This window comes from Mizuhopecten yessoensis, unplaced genomic scaffold (assembly GCF_002113885.1).
Source record: "Mizuhopecten yessoensis strain PY_sf001 unplaced genomic scaffold, ASM211388v2 scaffold2507, whole genome shotgun sequence".
Lineage (NCBI taxonomy): Eukaryota > Metazoa > Mollusca > Bivalvia > Pectinida > Pectinidae > Mizuhopecten > Mizuhopecten yessoensis.
Genome location: NW_018404580.1, coordinates 174,145 through 199,892, shown reverse-complemented (window position 1 = coordinate 199,892; position 25,748 = coordinate 174,145). Strand labels below are relative to the sequence as shown.

Below are 25,748 nucleotides of genomic sequence, written 5' to 3'. Positions count from 1 at the left end.
CTGGCAATAAGCCCATGCTGAAATTCTGACAAAAACTATCTCATTGTCCTGTATTACACTCACCTCCTACTTTTACTCAGTAAATTTGTGCTCTTGGCTTATAACGTGATATATACAGTATTGACTAAGCGGAGATAAAACGGTCAGATTTATACAAAAATAAACATCTACCTACAACTTACGCCCATTTTTATTTTCTATCCTAGGGTTTATCGGGCTTACCTGGAGCTAAGGGAGAGAAAGGCAACCCAGGTATCGTTTTCAATGGAATTCAGGGAGAAAGAGGTCCAAGAGGAGTGCCAGGACCCCCAGGTATTCCAGGGGACAGCAGGGAACCACTGGAGGGTCCCAAAGGTACCAACATTGGGCCCAAGGGTGAGCCAGGATTGCCTGGACTTGATGTAAGTATAGTAGTTCTGGATTTCTTTGTTGAATCTTGAATTGTTCTTTAACCTGATAAACAGAATAGGAACGTATTAAGAATAGGAAGATATTGATCCTTTTGCAGGAATAAACAAGATTTTATCCTTTTACTTATCAGCTTGGATGTATAGAAGAGTTATAAACTATAAAAGAACTTTTCAATAAATGTTCTAATATTAAGATTTATTTTATAGTTTTAGAGCTACAATTTACCTCAATTTCTAGTTGCTGAAGTTTATTTTATTTTAAACAAAACTTGAAAATGTATTGCTGTTTATCGTCTGTTTAGGGTGAATCAGGAGTGGTTGGACCGAAGGGCTTCAGGGGTGCATCTGGCCGTGATGTGAGTATACAAGCACTTGCAGATATGTTTCATACCTCATTTCAACAAGAATTGGATATGTTTAAGATTGCTAGTCAAGTTGAATCAAGTTTCCTAGTTACATGTCAAATTTTGAAACAAAGTTGTTTGCTGAATTGTGCTGTCTATGTGTTTCTGAGCTGGTTACCTTAAATGCAAACGCTGATTTCGGTTTGAACAAATATGGTTAGTATCACCTATTCCAATTTCAACTTTGTCATCAAATAAAAATCTTGATAGATCTAAGTGTAGTACTTATAGCTTGTCTTCATATGGAAATTGAAAGCTGTAAAATAATATTTATGTTTATATGACATTCATATTAACACTGTTGACTTGTAAACGTGTTTATTATTGTTTATATTTATTCTTTTTGGCACTGTTAATAGGGTATGAAGGGGATGATTGGCATGAAGGGAGAAAAGGGCGTTCCTGGCATTGCAGGACCTAGGGTAGGTATCTCCTAAAATAATCTCCAGAACAATATGTATGTAATGGTGAGGTTCTGTTCTAAAGCTTTACTTTCACTTTCACTTTATATTATTTTGTATTGTGTTTAAGGGTAAACAAGGACTACCGGGTCTACCGGGACTTCCTGGGCTGAAGGGTGACCATGGTATGGATGGTCTGCCTGGTCTGAACGGTCTTAGTGGTGAGAAGGGAGAATCGGGTCTGGATGGTTTAAAGGGAGAGAGCGGTCCAGTCGGACCTCCTGGGCCAGCTGGGGTAAGTAGAATTTGATTGTGACATGTATATTACATGTTCTTGATACCTATATGGCCTCCTCGTTCAGAATAGAATTTGTACATTGAAACAGGATTTCTTGCTTTGAAATGCTCCCCGATTCTATTGATTTATTCAATAAAATATTGTAAATTGAAATTACTCTGACTGCTTGTCTCTGTCAACAGTCTATCTCAATGTCATGTAAAATTTATAAGCCATTTTTAAAATTTAAAAGAGATTTGTTTTTCTGCAGGGAATTGGTGGAGATGGTCCTGAAGGCCCCAAAGGAGACAGAGGCCCACCAGGACCTCGTGGTTTCCGTGGTGATGATGGAAGATCAGGACTTCCTGGTCCGTCTGGACCCATTGGTCCTGCCGGTGGATCTGGTATCCCAGGCCCTCCAGGTCCCCAGGGAGCTGATGGCAGGAAAGGAGAAAGAGGAAGACAGGGAAATGATGGTAGGTGGTATATTGAAAACAATAAACATAAAATTTATACAGGAAAAGGCATACACATAACAAAACAATTTCATTCAAGTAGGCAATTTACAAAGTCGGTATCTATAATTTACATGGCTTGCCTTACCCTGAGAAAGCCCATCAAAGCCATAGAAAGCTTTTTGCATTGGGGTCCCCTATCACTAATACTGGTGTAACAGAAGTCATTAATGTTTTCAATGCCTTCGCTCGGAGTCGAATCGGGGCCCTCTGGTTTACCAGCCTTACACTCTACAGAATAGCTGAAGTATTTTACAAAGTTGACACTGGGGTCTCCTCTTCAGCAAAATCACAACACTCAGCCATATAGGGATCTAAGTTACAGTAGACACAAACTCCTATAGGGATCTAAGTTACAGTAGACACACACTCCTATAGTGATCTAAGTTACAGTAGACACACACTCCTATAGGGATCTGAGTTACAGTAGACACACACTCCTATAGTGATCTAAGTTACAGTAGACATACACTCCTAAAGTGATCTAGGTTACAGTAGACACACACTCCTATAGTGATCTAACTTACAATAGACACACACTCCTATAGTGATCTGAGTTAGAGTAGACATACACTCCTATAGTGATCTAGGTTACAGTAGACACACACTCCTATAGTGATCTAAGTTACAGTAGACACACATTCCTATAATGATCTAAGTCACAGTAGACACACACTCCTATAGTGATCTAGGTTACAGTAGACACACACTCCTATAGTGATCTAACTTACAAGTGACACACACTCTGATAGGGATCTAAGTTACAGTAGACATACACTCCTATAGGGATCTGAGTTACAGTAGACACACACTCCTATAGTGATCTAACTTACAATAGACACACACTCTGATAGTGATCTAAGTTACAGTAGACATACACTCCTATAGTGATCTAAGTTACAGTAGACACACACTCCTATAGTGATCTAAGTTACAATAGACACACACTCCTATAGTGATCTGAGTTAGAGTAGACACACACTCCTATAGTGATCTAAGTTACTGTAGACACACACTCCTATAGTGATCTAAGTTACAATAGACACACACTCCTATAGTGATCTGAGTTAGGGAAGACACACACTCCTATAGTGATCTAAGTTACAGTAGACACACACTCCTATAGTGATCTAACTTACAGTAGACACACACTCCTATAATGATCTAGGTTACAGTAGACACACACTCCTATAGGGATCTGAGTTACAGTAGACACACACTCCTATAGTGATCTAAGTTACAATAGACACACACTCATACAGGGATCTGAGTTACAGTAGACATACTCATACAGGGATCTGAGTTACAGTAGACACACACTCCGATAGGGATCTAACTTACAGTAGACACACACTCCTATAGGGATCTGAGTTACAATAGACACACACTCCGATAGTGATCTGAGTTACAGTAGACACACACTCCTATAGTGATCTAGGTTACAGTAGACACACACTCCTATAGGGATCTGAGTTACAATAGACACACACTCCGATAGTGATCTGAGTTAGAGTAGACACACATTCCTATAGGGATCTAAGTTACAGTAGACACACACTCCTATAGTGATCTGAGTTAGAGTAGACACACATTCCTATAGGGATCTAAGTTACAGTAGACACACACTCCTATAGGGATCTAAGTTACAGTAGACACACACTCATACAGGGATCTGAGTTACAGTAGACACTCATACAGGGATCTGAGTTACAGTAGACACACACTCCTATAGGGATCTGAGTTACAGTAGACATACACTCATACAGGGATCTGAGTTACAGTTTCTGGCTGGGGTAGCCAAGTGGTTAAGGCAGCTGACAATCTGCTACCACTAGCCCTCCACCACTGGGTCAAGGGTTCGAAACCTAGGTGGGGCAGTGACCAGGTATTGGCTGTAGGTTTGTGGTTTTCTCCGGGAACTCCAGCTTTCCTCCACCACTAAAAACTGGCAAGTCCTTAAATGACCATAGCTGATTATAGGACGTAAAACATAAACAACCCAAACCAATCATGCCTCCCTTTTCCACTCAAACATCTATGTATCATGTTGATTTTAAAGTTGTTTTTCTAATAATGCCATGTCACTTAATGTTTAACAGGATTACCTGGTATTGATGGTGTGCCAGGACGACCAGGTGTGCCAGGCGAGACTGGAGAAGTGGGAAGGAAGGGAGAGCCAGGTCAGAGCATCCCAGGTTTGGATGGACCCATGGGACCTTCAGGACGTGATGGTATACCAGGAGCGAAGGGAACCCAGGGCTTCCAGGGACCACCAGGTCTTCCTGGAAACTCAACAATGGGACGTTCTGGATTACCAGGACTAAAGGGAAACACCGGAATGAAGGGTTTTCCAGGTCTTAACGGACGTAACGGTCTGCCAGGTCTACCGGGAATGAAGGGTATGTCTAAACTCATTGCTTATAGTACATAATTCCTAAGCTTGACATGTAAGCATTTCTTTCATCCTCCTTGAGAAAACTTATGCATGTACTGTATATGGTTCTAATTTCTGCAATGTTAAATTATCAGTACAGCCAATCCTCCTTTGGAGCAAGAGGAAATATTCCCTCTAAAAATATTTCATCATTTCTGTTTATCATTCTGGATGGGAAAAATCATATGAGTCACACTTGGAAGATCTCAAATATTAGCCTTGAACAGTGACCTTTGAACTGCACTCTTTACAGGTGACAGGGGTGGGTCGTGTAGTCAGTGCATGCCTGGAATGAAAGGTGACAAGGGATCATCTGGTCTCAATGGACTCCCAGGAACTTCTGGTCGCCGTGGAATCACCGGAGAAACAGGAGAACGGGGCGTCCCTGGTGAGGATGGAGCCCCTGGAATCCCAGGACAATCTGGTGAAATTGTAAGTATCATCAATCCTGAGTATTGATGCTCATCAATTCTCGTTGAAAAAGACCACTAGTCTAGAATGGCTTTACCCTTTCACTCATACGTAACTTTAATAAACTCTACCATGCATTGTTCTGGGTAAGTCCATTGTGTTTTACATGGGTGAACTAGTGAGGNCCCAAAGGGAAATTACAGTAAAAAAAAAAAAAAAATCCATAAAAATGAGCAAAAGGATTTAAACCTAACTTGGTATGAAGCATCCCTAGATTAGGCTGATTTAAATTTATGAGAGTGAGGGATGTGGTCCCTTTAAGAGACATGAGGCACAGAACTCAGTATGGGAAATGGGGAATAATCCTCAATAGATCACTTGTTGTGTATTGTGTGACAGGATTAAATGCAATTTTTGTCAAAAAAAATCAGTATTATGGGACTCCACTCCCTTGAGCAGAAAAGAGGAGTACCATATCAGGAATGAATTAAAAAGACTGCTCCCTAAGTTGGGTGTAGGGATGAGAGTTAAACTTGGTGTGGAGTGTCCCTTAGTATTTGGAATTGACCGGTAATAATGTATAACTCATTCAACCCTAAAATTTCATAATGAACTATTCCAACTTTTGAATTGGAAGGGTTCAAATGAGAAAATCTCCCTAAATGAGTTAAATGAAACATTAAGCCTCTATTGGATGATATATGAAAGTTCACTCATTAGATTATATGATTTTTGTTTTTGTTTTGAATATACATCAAAGGGATTGATGTCTAAATAAAGGATTTTCATTTCTAGGGAAACCGAGGTCTTCCTGGGTTTGGTGGAATGAAAGGAGAGAAGGGAGAGCGACCTGACACTCTTATTAACTGTAAGTCAAGGTTAAAATAATGTCTTAAAAATGAAAGTGAAAGTTAAATTAAAATTTAATTGAGTTGTCGGAATTTATACTTTTCCCTTTTGATGGTGATTTCATGCACAGAACAATTGTTTATAATAACAGAGTTTTATCAAAAAATCATTGAATTTATTATATGGTCACCAAAATTGTGTGAACATCGTCATCTTTGAAATGCACTGTGAAGTGAAACTTTATATCCAATTACTAGAGAAATGTTTGATTTTGTAGAGAAAAAAAAATGAGAAAAAAATTACTAAAATGTCATGCAATAGTAAAACAGTTAATTCTCATATTTCGGTTTGAGAGTATTTAACATGCTCGAAAATGATTAAAGTCTTCTTTAAATTAGCTGACTTTGGTGCACTCCAATGTTAACGCATTATTGCATTTTAACAGATTTAAATGCATTAACGATTTGGCACATCCATTAAAGACTCATTCAGAATTTAGCGTAAAATTTAAAGTGCGAAATGTGCTAAAATGAGACTACCACCTAGATGTGTATGCTTAAAGTATGTACAAAAGGGAAGACTGCCCAGTAGTTGATTATCCCGTGGATTCGTGTTCTTTCAGGTGAGAAAGGAAACCAAGGTCCAAATGGTAGAGATGGAATGAAAGGATTCCCTGGTCTTCCTGGTCCTACTGGCCCTGCTGGAATCTCCGGACTGCCCGGTGTGAAGGGAGACAAGGTATCGTCTTACATCTACTAAAAACATGTATTTAACTTTCGTTTGTCAGCGGTTTTATTGGTAATTTTCTTATTAATTTTAAGCAGAAAAATAATATTTGGTTGAAAATGTATCTGAATTACCTGTACATTGTTAAATTATGCAGCTGCTTGTAAATAGTTTACTTCCCTGTTATGAAGGGGACGCGTTGGCCAAGTGGTTAAAGCATCTGACATTCTGCTGCCACTAGTCCTCCACTGTTGGATCACAGGTTCGAGACCTACGTAGACAGTTGCCGGCTTTCCTCCAGCACCAAAACCTGGCACATCCTTAAATGACCATAGCTGTTGATAGGACTAAAACACAAACAAATAAAACAAACAAATCCCTCTTATGAGAGTTATGCCCCTTTATTGAAGAGCCTTGTTATAGCTTTTCACTCTAAAGGATCCCCATACCACTGCCAAAAATTATAACTATGCATTCGAAACCGATTTTTCTGTTACAATGTTGCTTTGATAAATCAATTCTGAAAATAAAAGTATGCCTTACATGCCTTTTATGAAAAAATATCAGAGACGAAATAAACAAAAAAAGTTCAACACTTGAGGGTAAAAATTCAGTGTGGGACTTGGATTCAAACCCTGGACTTCAAATTGTTTCGCTCTAACTGGCTGAGCTAAATTGGTCAACAGAAGTGTTCTGGACCAACTGCGCTACAGATATAGCCGTAACAAAATTAAGGGGAGGTAACTGTATTAATCCACAGTAACTGATATTTCAATGAAACTTTGTATACATTATGAACCCACTCACCCCTAAAGTCACATTTGAACCTTTCCAAATTAAAGACTGGGCAAGTCCAGTCTAAATATGTAGGGGTGGAACATCTGTATATTTTGAGAGAAGTTCTTCCTTTGCAGTACAATTTATCATAGGTTGAAGCCAGCAGTTGGCAGTTAGTACGCCAATCTAACAGGGGTCAATATTTCTGCGATGCCTACGCCAGGAGTCGAACCCGGACCTCTGGCTTACTAGTCTTACGCTCTACCGAATGAGCTAAAGAGAAAATCTCCCTAGCCAAGTCGGTAGGAAGTGGCTAGTATTTTACCAGGGTGACATTAAGTAAAATATGCATTTAACTCGCTCAGGGTGATAGTGGCTTCCCAGGACAGCCTGGTCAGTCAGGATTATCAGGAATGAAAGGTGAAAGAGGACTCAATGGAGAGTCAGGATTTGGATCAGCTGGACAAAAGGGTGCGCGTGGATTCCCAGGAGATAACGGTCTTCCCGGTCTCCGTGGGTTAGCAGGACAAAAAGGAGTTCCAGGTAGGTTACAGTATATAGATATATATATATATATATGGGTCAAAGAAGTAATATAGACGGTAAAATCCCATATAACACTGGATCCTAATGGAGGTATGTCTGTAGGATACAAATTACTTAAAATAGTATATGGAGCAAAGAAGTAATTCCAACAGTGTGGACAAGTTTAGGTTGTCAAATTTTCGGAGCGGTCGCTCCTTTTTCAAGACACATTGAAACAGAACAGTTTCATGTACATATACATCATATTACAAGAAGATAGAACTGATATACTATAATTGGAAATATTGCTATTATATAAAACCAATAGTCCCCTCATACAATTCATGTACATATGTGATGCCCTACCAGTAATTTGTGTACATGTACATATGTGATGCCCTACCAGTATTTTGTGTACATGTACATATGTGATGCCCTACCAGTTATTTGTGTACATGTACGTATATAATGCCCTAGCAGTCATGCCCTACTAGTTATTTGTGTACATGTACATATGTGATGCCCTACCAGTAATTTGTGTACATGTATACATATGTGATGCCCTACCAGTTATTTGTGTACATGTATGTATATAATGCCCTAGCAGTCATGCCCTACTAGTTATTTGTGTACATGTACATATGTGATGCCCTACCAGTAATTTGTGTACATGTACCTTTGTGACACTCTGCTGGCTTTCTGTTAACAACTTTGATTGACCATTCCAGGTGAATCAATTGCCATTAACCCTGAAAATTTGAAGGGACTTAAGGGAGACCAAGGACTTCCTGGAGTTCCCGGCTACCCTGGACAAGATGGACTTCCTGGAATGAAAGGAGAGAGAGGTATGTATACCACTGGCTATTGTCAGTGCTGCTAAATCTGGCAATAATGATGCAGAATAGAAAAAATAAGTTAAAGTAAAAAGATTTTGGTGGTCAATGGTCAATACCAATATTTGTCCTGCTTTAGGACCTATAAGAGTGTATACCAATATTTGTCCTGCTTTAGGACCTGTAAGATTGTATACCAATATTTGTCCTGCTTTAGGACCTGGTGGACTGCCTGGATTGAACGGTATTCCTGGTATGAAGGGAAGTGCTGGTCTTGACGGACTTCCAGGAGCCAGTGGACCAAGGGGTAAGTAGAGGGCACCAAATTATCCACAAGATATCGGCACTATTACCGCTATCTCCTGTGTATTTTATTCTCCGTAAAACATTTAAAAAAATTGAGAGATACAATTACCCACCTCTGATGTGAGTATTGCTGAATGTCTGTCATAAAATGGTTGTGTACAAGACACCTCTCATGAAACCCTCAACAGATTTAGTTGATATTGACACCATGGTGTGGTAACATCAAACTCTACACCTAATTAGATTGTAGTGGCCAGTGGTCAAGATTAACAGGTCAAAGATCACACTTGACCATTTTGGGATGGGCTTTGGAGGTATAGGTGAGCCCTTGCTCAGTTTGATTTTATAAACCTATAATATGTTATGGGCGTATTTTTATGCCCTCGCCATAAAATGGGGGGGNNGGGAGGAGGGGGGATTTAGTGTTGCCCATGTGTGTCCCATCGGTCCTGTCCTGATTCAATGTACTTAGAACTTCATTCTGTCACAGATTTTCGTCAAATTTTATACAAAGGTCAAGTATGAGTATACATCGGACATCGTTGTGTTTCAGGGTTCCAAGGTCAAGGCCGAGGTCGTCACGGTTATTATATAGGGGGCATTCATGTCTTACAGACATTTTCTATTTCTTCTTTTTTATGTATCAGTACCTTTATAGTTATGTGTGATATTATGAATTCTATTTAATTTGTTCTTTACATTATTTCGTCCCAACACTTTTATTTTCCGCACCATTTTGTCTACAATTTCTTTCCTCTTACACATTAATCCTATACTATTTCCTACCCATGCTTATATTCACACTGTTGTGACATCATACTTATTAAAATGAATTGCTAATTTGTTCAGGACTGCCCGGTGCCCGAGGTGAACCTGGTCCAATAGGTCCATCTGGACTACCTGGATTCGATGGACCAAAAGGAGATTCTGGACTTCCAGGTCTTAATGGAGTAAAGGGTAGGTTTTGTCCAATGTCCATCATAGTAAAAATTGAAGAGTGATTACCTTGAATTTTACCGTGAGTGTAAACTGAGTACATTGTGTATTTAACAATTTTTCATCACTAACATAATTTGTGTTGTATTTGTAACTGAAATGGTCACAAAATCTGCCTTTTCATTCACGTGAATGCAACAGAAATAATACTTTCACTGATATATACTTGACCACTGCAGGTGAACGTGGTCAATCTGGTATCCCTGGCAACGCTTTGGAAGGACGTAAAGGAGAACCTGGACGTAACGGCATTCCTGGGGAGAGAGGTCAGGCAGGAGGCCCTGGAGCACCAGGTAAACATATAGTATTGTTACCTGATGTTTGTTTCTGCTTTTCTGTGATTGGCCAATTAAAACCAAACAAGTAACTTGGACTGAAAATATTAACAAGGGATTTCTGTCATGAATGATATTTTGACCAATCAAAGGAGCAGAAGTCAGGTGAGCATCAGGTAGTAAACAAGGAAAGATAACAACACATGCAGGTAGATGATCCAATTACTGTATACAGGGAATTTTGTGTTGCAGTTTAGTTTTCGCCTTTTCTGCCGTCCCAAATGAGGGCAAATTTATCATGACAATGTTAGTACACAACATACAATATATAGATATTGCATTTCAAGGGCAAAATGTATACAGGACGAAGATGGACTTCATCTGTAAAGGGAGAATATTTGACTGGATTTTCAACTTCATTGTTGGGTAGTGTAGCAGATGATTCCCTTCAAGAGATCTAAAAAGTCAAGATTATAAATGTACTAAAAGCCACTGAACTATAAAAACAACTTTGCCTGTATTATGTTATGTAACAGCTTCTAGGAGTATCAACTTTCTTGCGTCAACAAATACCCATGTTACCCTAAAGAACTACCTTCTTTACCTGAAGTTTCCTCAAAACAACTCGCCATACTCAACAGATTGTCTTGCCCTTTATGAAGGGTTAAAATGTAGTTTTTCGATGGTATTCAACAAAGATCTGTTCAAGTTAGTTCAAAGAGGCATGAAAGCACATCTTTGATATATCAGATTTTCCCCAAAAGACCCCACAAGACCTTCTGTCAGCTTACTATGGTTGGTTACCATGTTCGCCAGGTATTTGTTTACCAGTATAACACACTTGTTGACGTAATGTGAACTTTACCTTGTGTTTTCCAGGTCTGCAGGGACTGGCAGGACTTCCGGGAATGAAGGGCAATTCTGGTTCCCCAGGACTACCTGGTATGGACGGATTTCCTGGACTGAAGGGAGACAGGGGACAAGATGGAATTCCAGGAGAGAGGGGACAGACTGGACCGGAAGGATTACCTGGCCTTCCAGGTCAGTAAGATTTCCCGTAGATAATATAATTGCTAGTGTGTACGTTATACAGGAGTGATTGATAATTAACTCACATGAATTAATGACAGAAGCCTATTATTATATTATATGTTACATAAACTTATGATGCAAACCTATTGTGAAAGGTTGTATATGCTGCATAACATGACACCATGATCCTGTTTTGAAAGTAATGTTCATAAATGTACATTTAGGAACACAAAACCTGGCTGTACCAGAACAATACAAGTCCTGTTTGACAACTAAAACCTGTCATGTGACTACTTAAATCTGTCATGTGACATGTGAATACTAAAACCTGTCATGTGACTACTAAAACCTGTCATGTGACCACTTAAATCTGTCATGTGACTACTTAAATCTGTCATGTGACCACTTTAAAAGTTCTTGTGATGGCTTAGATCTGTCATGTGACTACTTTAATCAGTCATGTGACTACTAAAACCTGTCATGTGACTACTTAAATCTGCCATGTGACTACTTAAATCTGTAATGTTAATGCTAAAATTGGTCATGTGACTACCAAAATTGGTCATGTGATTTTGGTTATGACACAGTACAGTACGGTAGTTTTAGTAGAAATAGATATTATTGCTATTGTGTCATGATGGAACAATCATCTTCTCGCCGAAAAAAAAATCCAAACGAGAGTCAAATGTGACTTTTGTACTGTTTGTTCATATTACTACCCATTTCAGTTCATAATCTTAAAACCCTGAAAAGAAGTTTACTTTGTTCACTGAGTGGTATTGCAGTGCAAATGTATGTCTATTAAAATATGCTGTTAAATGCCTACATATAATGACAATAGCCTGTGTGCCTTATGTATGGTACAGGTGAGCTGGGACTGAAGGGGGCCGCAGGATTGCCAGGTGTCAATGGACTTCCAGGCCAGAAAGGTCAGGCTGGAGTGGATGGTTCACCAGGTCAGGCAGGTCTATCAGGTCTAGATGGTCCTCAGGGACCCCCAGGACAAGCAGGTGGTGACGGACTCCCGGGACTACCAGGTAAGAAGGCTAGCCAGAAGACTTGTTTAGTGGAGTGGTTTGGGGGTTTGTCATCACAATACTTTGTGACGGAGAGACATGGTGACAATGGTTCGGAAGAAAGACATCGGTGATGTAAATGACAGAAATTCCATGAATATCATTGGAGGAATCAGATCTATTGTTACCACTTTAATTGGAAGAGTCCAAATACGTCTCCAGGGGTAAATGAGTTAATATTTCTTATTCAGTTTGTACAATACATCACATCATTCATCTCTTGTGGTCAGACTGTATGATGCATCAGATTGTCTATTTTTCAACTTCATTTGGCTATAGGAATTTAGCAGCTTTCAGTTATGTAAACAGAAAATTATATATTATTTCTAACATGTGTCAGAAGCAGAAATTTGTATACCATTTGCTTTATGCTAATATCACATTTTTTATATACTTAATTTTGAAAATCATTGTAATTCTGCATATTTTTTACTACATTTGATTGTAAGGTAAACAATTAACCTTCTTATTTGTCACTCCTATAAACAGGAGCTAAGGGAGAGATGGGCGTGGTTGGTTTCCCGGGAGAGCCTGGCCGTGACGGCATTAATGGTTTACCGGGAAGCAAGGGAAGCAAAGGATTTGCTGGAGCGGCTGGCGTTCCAGGAGCGGCTGGGGAGCCAGGTCGTCCTGGTAAGTAAAATTGTCAATCAAGTGTGCAAAGGAAGTAGCTTGGCTTAAATTGTCATCACTGGAGATAAGGAGGTGTATGAGTGATGGTTGGTTATCATGTTGGTCTAACTGGAGTTGGTTCAACTGTAAATTGTATAAAGACACAAGGTTTACCGAGTGTCTTTTACAAAATTTGAAAATTGTAGATGTCTTATTTCATTGCTTGAAGTATAGAGGTTCCCTAAAATCATGATGATTGGTTATGAAATTTATAATAACTTAATTAATTTGAAAATAGTATAAAGACACAAAGTTTACCAAATGTCTTTTACAACATTTGAAAATTAACTAAGGACACAAGATGAGATATCTACATTTGATTATCGGCCATAACGTTCAAATATTACATAAGGAAACCATATGTTTCTCTGGGAATACAAAATTCCTGTTTAGGACTGGGGAAACAGTTGCCACGAGCTATGACGTCACAATGGAAGATGGCATTGCAAAGCATAGTTACTTGACGTCACAATTAGAAGATTGACCGATGAAATAACATTCAGGGTGTTGCCCACTAGTTAGTTGACCCAAAATATTGACCAACTCCTAGCAGGTTTAATGAGTGGGGATTGAGGAAACCTACAGTGCTTGTAGGAGAAATAACACTATAACTTGTAGAGTACAGTTAAAGTTACGTTGTTTTGATGGATTAATTATGCTGACTAAGTACATGTAGTTATAATGTTAAAATGTTTCTACATTTGATTAACAGCCGTTTCTTTTTGTAGGATTCAAGGGAGACTCAGGTGTTCCCGGATTTCCTGGTTTGGATGGTGCCCCTGGTGAGGATGGAGCTTCTGGTAGGAAAGGAGACCGAGGACAAGCAGGAGAGTCTGGCCTTGTCGGAGAACCTGGTCGAAATGGTACAGTTACCTGCTCCTATTTCTAAGTACAGGAATAACGGTATCACAAGTGTTACTGATCAATGTCCTAAGCACAGTCCAGCCTCAATGCATAGCATGTCATGAACTGTTTACAGTAAAACACTTGTTATTAGAATGCATTGATCTTAAGCCAACAAGAGAAACTTTTTTATGATAATACATGTATAAACTGTTGGTCTGTTCAAAAAGATACAACCAACCATAACCATTTTTGCTTTTCAAGTTGACATTTTTCCTTTTGTTTGACGTCATTTCCTTATATGTGTTTTATCCCCTTTTTATAGGCCCTAATGACCTATTGTGTGTTGATGGGCCATTAAGATTCCAATAAAAATAATAACAATAATAATAGCTTCTTCTGGGGCTGAAATAAACCACTTAGGTAACAGTTGTAACTATTATGATATCATGCTTTAATATACATCTGGTTCAGCCCCTCTCCAAGAAATCATACAATCCCTAACATTTGTTACAACGCTTCTCTAGGGGGATCTCACAATACTGTAAAAAAATAAGTTTTCACGAGACATTAAATTTCGTATATTTCGTGGATAACAAAAATGCACGAAATTTAATCCGCACGAAAACATGAATTTGGTATTGATATAGATAGGGGGAAATCAGAAATCAGCGAAATATAATGTCCTTGAAACTGGCTAATATATGAAAAGCGCGAAATTTTAACCCAACGAAAATAACTGATTCTACAGTACCTAACATTTGTTCAAACCCTTCTCTAGGAGATCTTACAATACCTAACATTTGTTGTTATCTAGCACAAAGGGATCTTTGAATTGGTAGCATTTGTTCAACTCCTGTTCCAAGGGGTCGTAGAATAGATTTCTGATGTCTGTAATCTTGGACAAGATATGTTAACTTTTCAATGTCCAAAATGCCTTTGAAGAAATTTTTGTACTGGTTCAACTAAATGAAAAATATATTTTTTCCATTGAAGGTTTGAATGGAATTCCTGGGGAGAAGGGAGAAGCTGGATTCCCAGGGGTTGGTTTACCAGGCCAGGATGGACTTCCTGGAGAGGCTGGGCTCCCAGGAGAACCAGGGCGTGAGGGACCTTTTGGCGACAAAGGAGATGAAGGCATGCCAGGTTTCCCAGGAATGAAGGGAGACAAGGTATGGAAACCCAATGATTATAGAATCTCTTTCATTCTCTTGGGTGTGGGAAAGGAAAACTCAACTTGAGTGTTTTCAAATTTAATGGGTAAAACCTAAGGCTTGCCAAGGGTTTTGCCTTAATTTGAAAATCCTGAAAGTGGGATTTCCTTACCCTTCATTCCTGGACATGACAGAATTGGTTTTCTTTTATTCCAATTCTCAGAAGATCAGAAATCATGGAAAACTTGGTTTCTTTCTTGCACTTCACAATTCTATCATACACACACAGGAATGTGAGAAATACTGTAGATTGTTTATTTTTGCAGATCTGCAAATTTATGCTCAATGAATATGTAGTAATTTGAAGAAAATGAAATCATGCTAGCAAAAGTTATATCAGCAAAATTGTTCCTGCCCTATCTAGCTAAAAAAAGCCACTCTAAAGCACTTTACAGTACATAGATATACACTTTATACAATCAATACAATTAGCATATACATTACTCAATACAATTTTGAGGAATTCCCAGGAGCTGCCTTATCAGGTGCTAACTACTAGTCCTATGCCACCTGGCTAATATTTCCCAATGTGTGTATGCCTGCCTGCATGTGTGCTGGAGATGTATTGTGTTTCATACGGTTCATATATTCATATATTCACATATTACAGGGATCTTCGGGATTACCAGGAATTCAGGGAACACCTGGACAGAACGGCCTACCAGGAATGAAAGGTAAAGTGACAGTTAAGCAGAGACTGTTGTCATTATATGGCACATAGTTGTTAGTAATAAGTAGATTATTATTTGTATCAAGTTAATTCTTTTCTCGCACCGCTATGTATGTCAGGTGCACGTGTCCAGTGGGATGAGCGTATATATTTCTCCATTTAAAAAAGTCGACTAAACATTATGTTTTCTAAAACACTTCTATGCTCAATGGTCAACGATCACATTTTCTCGGTCTGTGACAACCATGAACAAGAAGAAGGATAGACTCTGTTAGTCATTATAAAGTATATTATTGTCAATATAAGGTAGATTATTGTAAGTACAATGTATAAAGTAGATCATTATTACCAATGTGAGATATAATATTTTAATGATGAAGTAGATAATTGTCTTTATAAGTACAAAATGGTTATATAATAACTTCATTTCCTTACAGGTGATTCGGGACTGAATGGTTTGTCTGGTCTGCCAGGAAGTAAGGGATCTAAGGGAAATGCTGGCTTTGCTGGTATCCCTGGAGCTGCTGGGCGTACGGGACCACCTGGGCCTGCAGGACCCCCAGGCTTCCCTGGTCTTAAGGGTGAACGAGGTATTGTTGGAGAGCCTGGCCGTGAAGGTTAGTATATCAATTAATTCCTCTAGAATAATTTATTCAGTGCATTACTGAGACTGAACATGGATATTTAACATGAATATACATATTTATTTGTATAACTGTATTTAACATGAATATTCATGTTTATCTGTGTAACTGTATTTAACTTGAATATTCATATTTATCTGTATAACAGTATTTAACATGAATATTCATGTTTATCTGTATAACTGTATTAAACATTATTATTCGTGTTTATCTGTGTAACTGTATTTAACATGAATATTCATGTTTATCTGTATAACTGTATTAAACATTATTATTCGTGTTTATCTGTGTAACTGTATTTAACATGAATATTCATGTTTATCAGTGTAACTGTATTTAACATGAATATTCATGTTTATCTGTATAACAGTATTTAACATGAATATTCATGTTTATCAGTGTAACTGTATTTAACATGAATATTCATGTTTATCAGTGTAACTGTATTTAACATGAATATTCATGTTTATCAGTGTAACTGTATTTAACATGAATATTCATGTTTATCTGTGTAACTGTATTTAACATGATTATTCATGTTTATCTGTGTAACTGTATTTAACATGCATATTCATATTTATCTGTATAACAGTATTTAACATGAATATTCATGTTTATCAGTGTAACTGTATTTAACATGAATATTCATGTTTATCAGTGTAACTGTATTTAACATGAATATTCATGTTTATCAGTGTAACTGTATTTAACATGAATATTCATGTTTATCTTTGTCACTGTATTTAACATGAATATTCATGTTTATCTGTGTAACTGTATTTAACATGATTATTCATGTTTATCTGTGTAACTGTATTTAACATGCATATTCATATTTATCTGTATAACAGTATTTAACATGAATATTCATGTTTATCTGTATAACAGTATTTAACATGAATATTCATGTTTATCTGTGTAACTGTATTTAACATGAATATTCATGTTTATATCAGTGTTTTTTCTGTATAATGTGGATACACATGTCTATCTGTAGAACATGCATACTGTATAAACGGAAATTTTGCTCAATTCAACTTCGCCTTTTTCACACTCCGGGACGTGGGCGAATTTAACATGACTCTGAATATTAGTGCACAGAATAAGCTTTATAGTTTAATATGTGAAGGGTAAAACTAATATAGGGCTAATATGGATTCACGAGTGAAAGGCAAATGTTTGATTGGGTGAAAAAATCCCGGTATTAAGTATATGTTTATTTATGTAACTTTGTTTAACTTGAATATTCATGTTTATCTGTACAACTTAAATCTTCATTTTTATGTTCATGACACGAATACTACTTTTGATATAGAAGAGATGTAATATTGATTGTTTTTATAAGTTACAATTCGACTTTACAGGAAATCCCGGGGTACCTGGACAGAAAGGAAACCCAGGTCTTGCTGGTTTTGACGGACGTCCTGGACAAAAGGGACAGGAGGGTTTGTCTGGAATTCCTGGTGTCAAAGGTAAGATCCTTGTTTCAGAAATAAATCTAGCTTATTAAAGGTGATTTGTAATTGGCATTTCAGCACTGAAACTTGTAACATCGGTTTGTCTGTTGTGAAAGAAAATTATTTCCCGATTCCGTTGTTACAGAGTAGCTATTCTTAAGGTGCTTCCAAATAGCATTTTGTTACTTTAAAGTTTTCGCAGTTTTCAGAAATACATTGTATAATAATCGAGATTAAAAACATGTTTGTTAATTGTCAACCAGTAAATAAGGAATTGAAGGTGATGAGACTGCTGCATTGCTTTATTTACCAGAAGAACAGTATGACCTCCCAGCCCGGAGGTCAACGTAGAAAGGCTGGGTTTATGTTTGAATGACGTAAAAGGAAATGCATGGTCATAGAACACTTTATGATTGATGTTAAAACTTTTATGCATGTAAATGTTTTGTTTTTCAGGAGACAAAGGAGACCGGGGTCTGCAAGGAATCAACGGGCGTCCAGGTCTACCAGGCATCAAGGGAGAAACAGGTAATAATCTTTATAAATCAATGGTTTTAAATAGAAACTGATATGTGGAGTAATAAAACTTTTTTTTTTTACCATATATCTTTTTTTGTATTATTAGGAAAAAAATAATTTTAAGAAATGTATAACTGACATCCTTAAAGACTTTTATAACCCTTTCACCCCTAGGTAACTTGAGTAGACTACCATACATTCATCTGGATAAATCCATTATGGTCTACAGTGGTGAAAGGGTTAAGATGTAAATACAGTTGTTACAAATTCAAGGAATTAATTTCAAAGGAAAGCATAATATATGTTAACACTTATTTCTTGCTAATTTTACCTGACCAGGTGTGAGTGGACGGCCAGGTGTTAAGGGTGAGTCTGGACGCTCGGCCGCAGGTATCAAGGGAGACCAGGGACCAAGAGGACCCTCAGGACTTAATGGCCTGTCTGGAATGAAGGGAGAATCAGGTACTGTGAAAAGTGAAAAGGTCATTTATTGTGCTGGAAACATTGTTTCACATTCGATGAAATTAAAACATTGGAAGGTGTGAGGGGTCTGAAAAATTGAGCATTTGTATCAAAAGACAAAATGGGTTCGAGAAGAAAAACAAGAGAAAGGTTTTGTAATGAAGGGGAATGTGAATTATTTTACACCGAAAATTTCTGCTTTCACAATGAATTGATAACAAAGATAATCATTCGATTCTCTTACATTTATATTGAAATCATATGAATATGTTTTCGTATAAATTTTACCTGAATGGTTTGTCTAAGGAATTGGTGGTCGTGACGGACTACCGGGCATGAAGGGAGATCGTGGAGAGGACGGCATTGGACTTCCTGGAGCTAAGGGAGAGCCAGGATTTCCAGGTGTTCCAGGTAAAAATACAAATCCTTTGACCTTGATCTATTATGTAAACAAAGGTTGACTGTTTAACCTTCCTGCACTAAACTTCAGTTTAAAAGGGAAGTACAATTATTCAAAAATTACCTAGCTATTACATATATTACATTGTATAACTGAACCTGTAGGTCGAGTTTACCTATTGATGAAAAAGTCTACCTGTAGGTTGAGTTTATCTGTTAATGTAAAGTCTACCTGTAATTTGAGTTTACTTGTTAATGAAAAGTCTACCTGTAGATTGAGTTTACCTATTAATGAAAAAGTCTTCCTGTAGTTTGAATTTACCTGTTAATGAAAAGTCTACCTGTAGATTGAGTTTACCTGTTAATGAAAAGTCTACCTGTAGCTAGTTTGAGATAACCTGTTAATAAAAAGTCTACCTGTAGATTGAGTTTACCTGTTAATGAAAAATCTACCTATAGTTTGTGTTTACTTGTTAATGAAAAGTCTACCTGTAGTTTGAGTTTACCTCTTGATGAAACGTCTACCTGTATTTTGAATTTTCTCGTTTATCATCAACAGGACAGCCAGGAACTCGAGGACAACCAGGAGAGGATGGTGCGCCTGGAATTCCTGGTGCCAAGGGTAGTGTTGGTGAACGAGGCTTCCCCGGCCTACCGGGAATGAAAGGAAACATTGGACCAAGTGGTCCACGAGGTAAGAAACAATGAATTGTTTCAGGGCATAATAAGAAATTGTTTGTTGGAAATGTTCAGTGATCTTTGATGCATAATCTGTATTAAAGCAAAGTCCATGAGCACAAATGATCAGCAGAAATAATGCTCCATCAAATTGCTGTAGGATCACTGTGTTATATCTATCGGTGTTCAGATAATTACATTCTTATTTCCGACATTAATTTTTAAAATGCTGACCTTGAACATCAATAAAGGTACAAATTCTTCAATCGTTTTCAAAGCTGTTAAAGCTTAGTACAAACTGAGAACCCTAATCTCAATTTTACAAACAGATTAAAAAATATTACAAATCTGGGCGGTTTTGACTATGAGGTACATATTTTTGCTTTATTTAAAGAGAATATTTCAATAAAATTCTTTTTAGTTCACTCTAGAGGAAAAATTGATGAAAATCGATTACATTTTTTGAGATCGAAATTCTGAAGAAAAATTTGTCTAACAGTTCATTAATCTCTCACAGAAACTAGTATGGTTTTAGTGGACTATATTCGATGGACCTGACTCTCTTTTTTTGTATGTAGGTGAGCCCGGTGTTCCAGGAGCATTTGGACTGAAGGGAAATCCCGGCGAACCAGGACAATCCGGATTCCCCGGAACTCCAGGCTTGAAGGGAGAACAGGGACGCACTGGTTTCCCAGGAGCATCTGGTGAAAGAGGTCAGTACATGTTTTTGAATTTTACAATCTGACTTCACTTCTCAAAGGTTTGCATTGACCTTCATCAAGGTTACGTATGTCTTACTTCAAGGTTAACATACATTTAATTTACTTCAATATCACATATCGTGTTTCAAGGGGACAGAGCAATATCATAGCATCTATAAGTTATTGTCCCTTTATCTGCTTTTAAAAAGTTCTTTGACCAGTAAAAAAACTGTTTGTAGGAATGTTTGGTTTGCGTTTTTTTTTTTGGTTAACATCCTATTAACAGCTCAGGTCATTTAAGGACGTGTGTGTAGGAAGAGTAAACAGATGATCAGATTACATTATAAGAAAGAAATATGAAGAATCTATTTTATTTTTTATCCATCAACATTCTTTGTACTGACTTTTTAATGCTTGTGTGGTTTTGTGAACAGGTCTTCAAGGGTTTAATGGTACCAAGGGAGAACGTGGACCACCGCCAAACATCCCTCCCCGACTGCTGCAGCCAGGTCCCAAGGGAGACAAGGGAAACTCAGGCCAGAATGGACTACCCGGCTCGGACGGTGTTCCTGGAGAGCCAGGATTGATGGGTAGGTGAAATAGATAAAAAAAATGGTACCTACACAGTCCTTTAATACTTTCCATGAAACTAAGCCACAATACAGTGTAAGTACAACAGATTGCAACTTGGAAGATTTGGTCAAGTCCTTAAAAGTTAAAACAGGGGTAAGGTATACAGTAGTATGGTAAATCTCTTTAGGTATTCTAATTTTAGCGACTTTCACACTATGTCTCGTACACTAATTCATGTTCATTGCTTAACTCAGCTCACCATTCTGTAGGCTTTGTTCCCATACCCCCTCCAGTGTACACCTAGTTTATGTGATAGTCTAAGAGGCAAAGTAGTCTAGTGGTAGGACGCCAGGCTCATGACCGAAGGGTTGCAGGTTTGAGTCACAGCACGGCACTGTGTTTTATCTTTGAGCAAGATACTTTACTTCGCTTGTTCCAGTCTACACAGCTGTAAATGAGTACGTTGTTGGGCAGTACTAGAATTGTAGAATGCTAGCTGTGAAGGCCAAAATGGCATCACCCACAGTATGCTCCCCAGGGAGTTGAGAAAGATGCTGGCTGGTTGAAAAGGCCCTATAACCACGGATTATAATTTGTGAACCGCTTTGAGGTGACCTACAAACTAGGTTGTGATAAAGCGGTATACTATTATTGCAGAAAAGGACATTTGTTCCAATTCCTGAATTCCGGTACTGTAATTCAGTTAATTTAAGAGTATACTAATATACATACCCCTTTCGTTGTGCTAAAATATTATATAAGTATGCTTACATTAACCCCCATCATCTACTCCATTTCTGTCTGTTGAATTCTGACCACACTTTTCTAAACTTATCTTTGTCTACAGGATTCAAGGGAGAAAGAGGGCCAAGAGGAGAAGATGGGCTCAATGGCTTCCCAGGCCAGAAGGGTGATGCTGGGTCCCGAGGATTCCCAGGAGCCAGAGGAAATGATGGACTCCCTGGTATGTGTTAAAAGTGTAAATTAACTCATTAACCCCCTGGAGACATATTTGAACCATTCCAATTCAAAGGTTGGAATAGTTCGTTATGCAATTTCAAGGGTGAATGAGTTAAACCTTGGTTGATTTTAACACTGAATAGGTGAATTTAGTAGGAGGTATGTATAAAAGTGGGATTCCTTTGATCAGTGCTTTGTAAAATCTTATAAGGTCATAACTAGACAGTTTTGCTGACATACTGCCAGCTTGGTCACTGATGACATTTGTGCATTGGGAGTTACTTCCCCTTGTTCACCGCAGTGATGATCAAGGTGTTGTAAACCTGGTAAGCCCCCTTGTCTCTGTTTATAACAGGCCCCTGTTTTCAGTCTCTGGATGGCTTCTTTCGTCTTACTCCTTCATTGTTCTCTCTGTCCAAGAGCTTAGCGTGCTCCCAGTCTATCATGCAATTCCATTTCTGATGTTTTCCCTTCTGACCGAATGAAGGTTGATGCTTATTGTCTCTGCTTTCTTCTGTTGTTCTTTCAATTGCATTCTGAACTTGGTTGATTTTGGTAATGATTGTAATTGATTCACAAGAAAAGGTATTTCCATAGGCAGCATAATAAAATAGTGCTGTCTCTCATATATAAAATTTAGTTGTAATACAAATTTCTGGAAACAAAGAAAATATTAAAGAAATCTTTATTTTCTATCAGCGTATGGATATTCATAACATTTCTCACTTAGTCCTAGTTTCAGAAAAAAATGATTATCCTAAGATATTGACACTTATCAAATTATGCAATGAAATTATCTTCTCTACCTTTTTCTCTGAAGATCCAAAAGTAAAAGTTGTAGGTAAGTTTTGGTATTCAGTCTACAATACTATTTTCTCCATATATAGGACCCCGCGGGCCCGAGGGACCTGTCGGAGAGCCCGGTCTGCCTGGTCTGACACCTCCATCAGGCTTTATGATGGTGAGACACAGTCAGACTATTGATACACCCCAGTGTCCCCTAGGTCTGACTCCACTGTGGACAGGCTACAGCTTGTTATACATTGAAGGAAACGAGCGCTCACAACATCAAGATCTCGGTAAGTTTAAAATCAACAATCCTCATATTGTGAAATCTTTTAACTCATTCACCCCTGAAATTTCATAATGAACTATTCCAACCTTTGAATCGAAAGAGTTCAAATGTGTCCTCAGTGGTGAATGAATTAAAGAGTAGCTTTAAGATGCTTCCTTAGTCTCGGACACTAAACCGAATTTTGAAATATTTTGGTTTGCAATCCAAGAACATAATAATAAGTATTATATAATATTATAAAATAGGACTATACAGTTTTATAATGTCCACAAAATATTCATTTAGTCACAAAGATGAGACCTTTGTATCAGTGTAATATTTGCTGTCTTAAGTCTTACAATAACATCACTGGCAATTCACATATTATAAAGGTTTTACTGTAATTTACTAAATTGAAACTTGTTCAAAATATATTGATGTTGTTTTTTGTCTGAATTTAGTAATGTTATATTGGTACCAGAATTAACAGTAATTTTTTGTGTAAACATGACCTTGACCTTACCATAAATGAAATGTCCTTTACATGTTTTATTGCCTTGATTACTAGGTCTGGCTGGATCCTGTATGAGAAGATTCAGTACCATGCCATTCCTCTTCTGTAATACGAACAATGTTTGTAACTACGCCAGCCGTAACGACAAATCCTATTGGCTGGCCACCAACGCTAACCTTCCCATGATGCCAGTGGGTGGGCGGGAACTATCAGAGTACATCAGTAGATGTGTGGTGTGTGATGCTCCGTCCAATATCATCGCCGTCCACAGCCAGACACTCAGCATACCAGACTGCCCCACTGGCTGGAACGGTCTCTGGATTGGATACAGCTTTGCCATGGTAGGTTTCTCACTGCTCACTTCACAGTTTAACACTTAACAATGCATAGACAATTGATTTTCAAAGGAATGATGAGAAGGACTATGTATAAGTACAAAAGTACTTGTTTCCCAATCATCAGAATGAAATGTCTTTGTACTTGCACATGTTAATTGACACAAATAAAATGGTTTAAACTAAAGGAAAGTTATAACACATCTTAAATTTCTTAATTTGTATATAATTTGACCTGTTTGCACTCTTGAGTCTCCTCTCTGATAATTGACCTTGACGTTTTATTTTTGATTTTCTTAAATGATAGCTTACCTTATTTTTTTTGTACCCCATCTCTGTCCTCTGACCTTGACCTTTGAGTACTTTTCACTGACTATTTATGTCCTTGACATTCCACAGCACACTGGAGCTGGCCCGAGTGGTGGTGGACAGTCCCTATCCAGCCCAGGAAGTTGTTTGGAGGACTTCAGAGCCACACCTTTCATTGAGTGTAATGGTGCCCAGGGCACCTGTCACTTCTACGCCAACAAATTCAGCTTCTGGCTTACCACCATAGACAGAAACGAAGAATTTTCAAAACCCCAGCAAATGACACTTAAGGCCGGGTCTCTGAGGACCCGGGTCAGTCGATGCCAAGTCTGTATGAAGTTAGTGTAGGCCTTATTTGAGACTTAAAATTAATGGATGTTAGTAATATTTTTAATCTTTGGAAAAAACTCTTTTAAGCAGCTTACGTTGATCATGATGAAATGTTTACTTGTACAATTATGATTAAATGCTGAATGCGGTTGTGTTCACTACTTCGTGCGTTCGCTGGTAAAACCAAAATGTGCCTTATAACCAGTCATTGGTTTTAATAAGGGGGTGCCTTTACTCTAATATTTTTGTAAACATTGTCGAAGCATAAATTTTAATTGAAATGCAAGTTTATATGAGAATATCATAATTTGTCTGTTTATGTTGTATTTGTGTGTACATGTAGCTGTTTTTGTTGGGGTGGGAGGGAGGGGCTACTTATGTTCGAGGATTTCACTATTACCTTATATGGGGGGAAACTTGCTCATATGGAGGTAGGGAAACATCAATAACTGGAAACCTCAATAAAGTGTACTGCAGAGTGATATGTAAACCAGGTGAGATTTGAGACCTGCCAAAGATTTCACACATGTAGGTCAGCTTACCAAGGTAATTAGTCGCATCTTTTAGACATCTTTATCAAAGATTTTCAACACACTGTTAAATGTCTGCTTGCCCCAATAAACAATGGTATTTACTAGACTGTCTTAACCCTTTCACGGTTTCACCCCTAGGTAACTTAAGTAGAATCTACCATACATTTATCTGGGCGAGTCAATTCTGGTCTACATTGGTGAAAGGGTATCATGGTCTCTGGTCTCTATACAGTGCAATAGTCTTTCTATTGCGGTTTATGTAATCAGTGTAATATTGAAACATCTATGCAGTTTTACATGTTAGGGTGTTTCTACCAACACTCAAGAAATGTTAGTGTTTGAGTGAGCTATCATTATCACATGTCTTAGTGTTTGCAAAGAAATACTCTTGGGAAATCAAAGAAACACGTCACTGAAGATTTTTTTTTTTAAACATATTATATTGAAAGTGTTTAAATTTTAATGCACTCATTTTTACAGGGTGAAAAAAAAAGTTTTTTTTATCATATATGCAAGGAAATATAGTCCATGAGATTCACACAAATTATGATAAAATTTGATATCAGTACTACATATATATGCTTAAGCCTTGACATGTTTTATAAATGAATGCTTTTGTAGTTTATATGTGAAT

At 37.8% G+C, this 25,748-nt stretch overlaps 1 protein-coding gene across 1 annotated transcript in view; it reads left to right on the top strand.

The window, feature by feature from the left end:
- LOC110446087 (collagen alpha-2(IV) chain-like) overlaps positions 1–25,451 on the top strand; it is a 66,085-nt gene extending 40,634 nt beyond the window's left edge. The window contains exons 10-41 of the mRNA XM_021491051.1: positions 207–401; positions 713–766; positions 1,174–1,236; positions 1,346–1,510; positions 1,764–1,968; positions 4,107–4,406; positions 4,695–4,873; positions 5,648–5,720; positions 6,324–6,439; positions 7,570–7,747; positions 8,458–8,574; positions 8,780–8,869; positions 9,718–9,825; positions 10,044–10,157; positions 11,019–11,180; positions 12,038–12,208; positions 12,737–12,880; positions 13,648–13,782; positions 14,759–14,934; positions 15,587–15,650; positions 16,084–16,263; positions 17,655–17,762; positions 18,204–18,275; positions 18,606–18,728; positions 19,035–19,139; positions 19,687–19,821; positions 20,384–20,518; positions 20,941–21,096; positions 21,927–22,043; positions 22,927–23,118; positions 23,662–23,948; positions 24,342–25,451. Coding sequence (XP_021346726.1) covers positions 207–401; positions 713–766; positions 1,174–1,236; positions 1,346–1,510; positions 1,764–1,968; positions 4,107–4,406; positions 4,695–4,873; positions 5,648–5,720; positions 6,324–6,439; positions 7,570–7,747; positions 8,458–8,574; positions 8,780–8,869; positions 9,718–9,825; positions 10,044–10,157; positions 11,019–11,180; positions 12,038–12,208; positions 12,737–12,880; positions 13,648–13,782; positions 14,759–14,934; positions 15,587–15,650; positions 16,084–16,263; positions 17,655–17,762; positions 18,204–18,275; positions 18,606–18,728; positions 19,035–19,139; positions 19,687–19,821; positions 20,384–20,518; positions 20,941–21,096; positions 21,927–22,043; positions 22,927–23,118; positions 23,662–23,948; positions 24,342–24,599 — 4,677 coding nt within the window. The 3' untranslated portion in view covers positions 24,600–25,451. The remainder of the gene's footprint in view (positions 1–206; positions 402–712; positions 767–1,173; positions 1,237–1,345; positions 1,511–1,763; positions 1,969–4,106; positions 4,407–4,694; positions 4,874–5,647; positions 5,721–6,323; positions 6,440–7,569; positions 7,748–8,457; positions 8,575–8,779; positions 8,870–9,717; positions 9,826–10,043; positions 10,158–11,018; positions 11,181–12,037; positions 12,209–12,736; positions 12,881–13,647; positions 13,783–14,758; positions 14,935–15,586; positions 15,651–16,083; positions 16,264–17,654; positions 17,763–18,203; positions 18,276–18,605; positions 18,729–19,034; positions 19,140–19,686; positions 19,822–20,383; positions 20,519–20,940; positions 21,097–21,926; positions 22,044–22,926; positions 23,119–23,661; positions 23,949–24,341) is intronic.
- Positions 25,452–25,748: the final 297 nt, after the last annotated feature.